General features: G+C 27.8%; 1 protein-coding gene across 1 annotated transcript; it reads right to left on the reverse strand.

Moving 5' to 3' along the window:
* Positions 1-1,335: 1,335 nt before the first annotated feature.
* LOC115725658 (uncharacterized) lies at positions 1,336-1,671 on the reverse strand. Its single transcript, XM_030655245.1, has one exon. The coding sequence runs from the start codon at positions 1,669-1,671 to the stop codon at positions 1,336-1,338; it is 336 nt and encodes a 111-aa protein (XP_030511105.1).
* Positions 1,672-2,752: the final 1,081 nt, after the last annotated feature.

Below are 2,752 nucleotides of genomic sequence, written 5' to 3' on the forward strand. Positions count from 1 at the left end.
CCACACGAGTGACTTTTACTTGCTCGTTTAAAATCATTGAAACTATCATTTCTATTTTGATCCCCGAACATAATGAATTGTTTGGACAAACTGTTTTTGAGTTCTTTTTAAGAACTCCTTCTTATGTTATGCAACACTAGTTGTTCCATAGTTTGTCTTTTAGGGAGGTTGTCCAGCCAAATGAAAATGGGATGTGGTTTAATGTTGCTTTGCGGATGCTAAGGTTTAGCATTGAGGAGTTCACTTTGGTTTCAGGCCTTGATTGTTCGGGTCAATGTGATATGTTGCACATTTCCCTATTGTCAATGTTGAAGTACTTCCTGAACAAGTGGATAAGTATGAATGTTAATTTTTTTTGTTCTGTTTTATTTTTATTATTTTTATGTTTATTTAACATCTCTAACATTGATTCTTTGTTTTTTGTTGTTTCTAGTGATTGTGGTGCGTTTGTTGCTGTTTTTGCTGAGTATTTCATTGAGGGGAAGAATATTCCAGCTGATTTTGATGTTGAGGAGTATCGCCTTAGGCTTTCTGTGTTGCTATACAAGTTTGGACTTTTGAAACAGATTGATAATGTTGAAAATGAGCTAGAAAGCCGACCTAAATCTCCAAAGAAGACGAAGGCAAAAGCTAAAGGGAAAGCGAGAGCAAAAGCGAAGTGATTTGAATTCAAGAAAAATACTCTATGTTTATCTTTTGTTGTTTAGCCAGGATATGATATAATACGTTGATATTTTGCTGTAGACTTTTGTATGTTTTTGTTTTTTTTTTATGTTGTTTAGCCAGAACTTAAAGCAATTGTTCGTGTATTGCTTATGGCTATTTTTATGTTTTTTTGTGTTGTTAGCCTAAACTACACATAATGTTGGTTCATTACTGAATCTTTATATTCTATATAATATTGATAGTATATACCGTTGTGATCTTAATTTATTATTATTATTTTTTTCTTTGTATTTCAAATGATTTTTAAACATTTTTTATACAATGGTAAGACAAAAAAATTAACATGTACATCCGCTTTCAAATGTATTTTTATACATCAATCAATTTCTATATGTTTTAATAGTTTACGACTTTAATTTTGCCATTCTATGAAATTCAAAACTAAACCCTTCATTATCAAATCAATTCAGTTAAAATGTATTTCAGAGTTCATTTATTCAATAGAAACCAAATTCAAAGTTAATCATCTCAATAGCAATTATTATTTAAAATTCCTTATTTTTTTCCTTTTTGTATCTGTAAAAATGTTGTATTTATGTTGCTGTAATGTTCAGTAGCTGCTGTTGTTTTTCAGTCTATACTTGGGTTGTTGCATGTCCTCCTATTGTGTCATTTTCTTCCACATTTTGTGCATTTGATTTGTGTCTTTGTCTCCCAACTAGGTCTTGTTCTTTTCTTCTTTGGCCTTCCCGCTTTCACACTTTCAAGTGGTGGCAATATTTCATTATCCTTGATTTCTTGTGGAATGTCCCAACTGCTTTGATTTCTTACTGGATATACAGTTGCTTCATAGGTTTCCAGCCAGTTCTTTGTGTTGTAATAATCTGAACAGTAATTTTGTGGGTCAAGATACATCTCTTTCATCACTGCTAAGGCATGCGCACATGACATTTCATTTATTTGAAACCTATTGCATGTACTGGTTGTTCTCATCCCAATGTCCATTGCTTTGAACTAGTACAAGTATTGATGCCATTTTGCCTGCAATTCAACAGTATGCCCATTAAATTGTATTTTTCATGTAGGAAAACATTTAAACAACAATAATTAAACAATAAATCAACTTTTTTTTTTTTAAAAAATGAAATATTTTTTTTTTCAAACCAGGTTTTAAAATTACTAAAAGGCTCTTAAGATAAACATTTTTTTTTTTGTATTATTAACATTAAACCAACAATTTCTATTTATTTGAATATATATGAAACTTTATTTTTTATTTGTTGTTTAATTCATGAATAATGGAAACATTAAAGAATCATTTACCAAATTATGGGTTTTTTTTTTATGTATTTTTATTGTTTTTTTCATATAAAAAAATATCTAAATTATATGTTTTAACCAATAAATGAACAATAATTTTTAGTCATTTTTTTAAATGCAATATTATGTTTTTATTAAAATAGAATTTATCATAACAAACAGGTAGTGAAGAAAATAATTTTCATTCCAAATTATTAACAATAAATCAACATTTTACTTTTAATTTCAAGATAAATGTAACTATTTATTTTCATTTTTTGTTTTATTCTTCAACATTTTGATTATTTAAATGATTTACATAAATTAAACAAAAAAATAACAATAATTATTCACTGTTATTTATTTTGATTTTTTTAAATTTTTTGAATCAAATGTTTCAATCATTAATATGCAATCATCAGAAGTAATGCAATACCTTGTTATTGTATGTTTGGATTTGATTGGGAGCTCCAATCAACAATTTTAAACTCATCCTTATATGATCTGCAACAATTTAAAAACAAGTTTATGTTTTTTAGTATAAAGATTTGTCTGTTAATAGTGTGTTTCATTACTCTGTTTTTTCATATCTCTTGGATTTAATATGGAGCTGCGATCATCAATTTGTCATCTCATTTGTACTACGAATTGCAACAATCAAACAACAATTATATGTTTTGTTATGCGAATACATCTATTTTTAATTTTGTGGATTGGTTGTTTAATAGTTGTTTCAATTTGAATTTGAATTCAGTAGAGAGCTCCGATCAACAATGTCTCGTATATT

The sequence above is a fragment of the Cannabis sativa genome, chromosome X (genome assembly GCF_029168945.1).
Source record: "Cannabis sativa cultivar Pink pepper isolate KNU-18-1 chromosome X, ASM2916894v1, whole genome shotgun sequence".
NCBI classification, from domain to species: Eukaryota; Viridiplantae; Streptophyta; class Magnoliopsida; order Rosales; family Cannabaceae; genus Cannabis; species Cannabis sativa.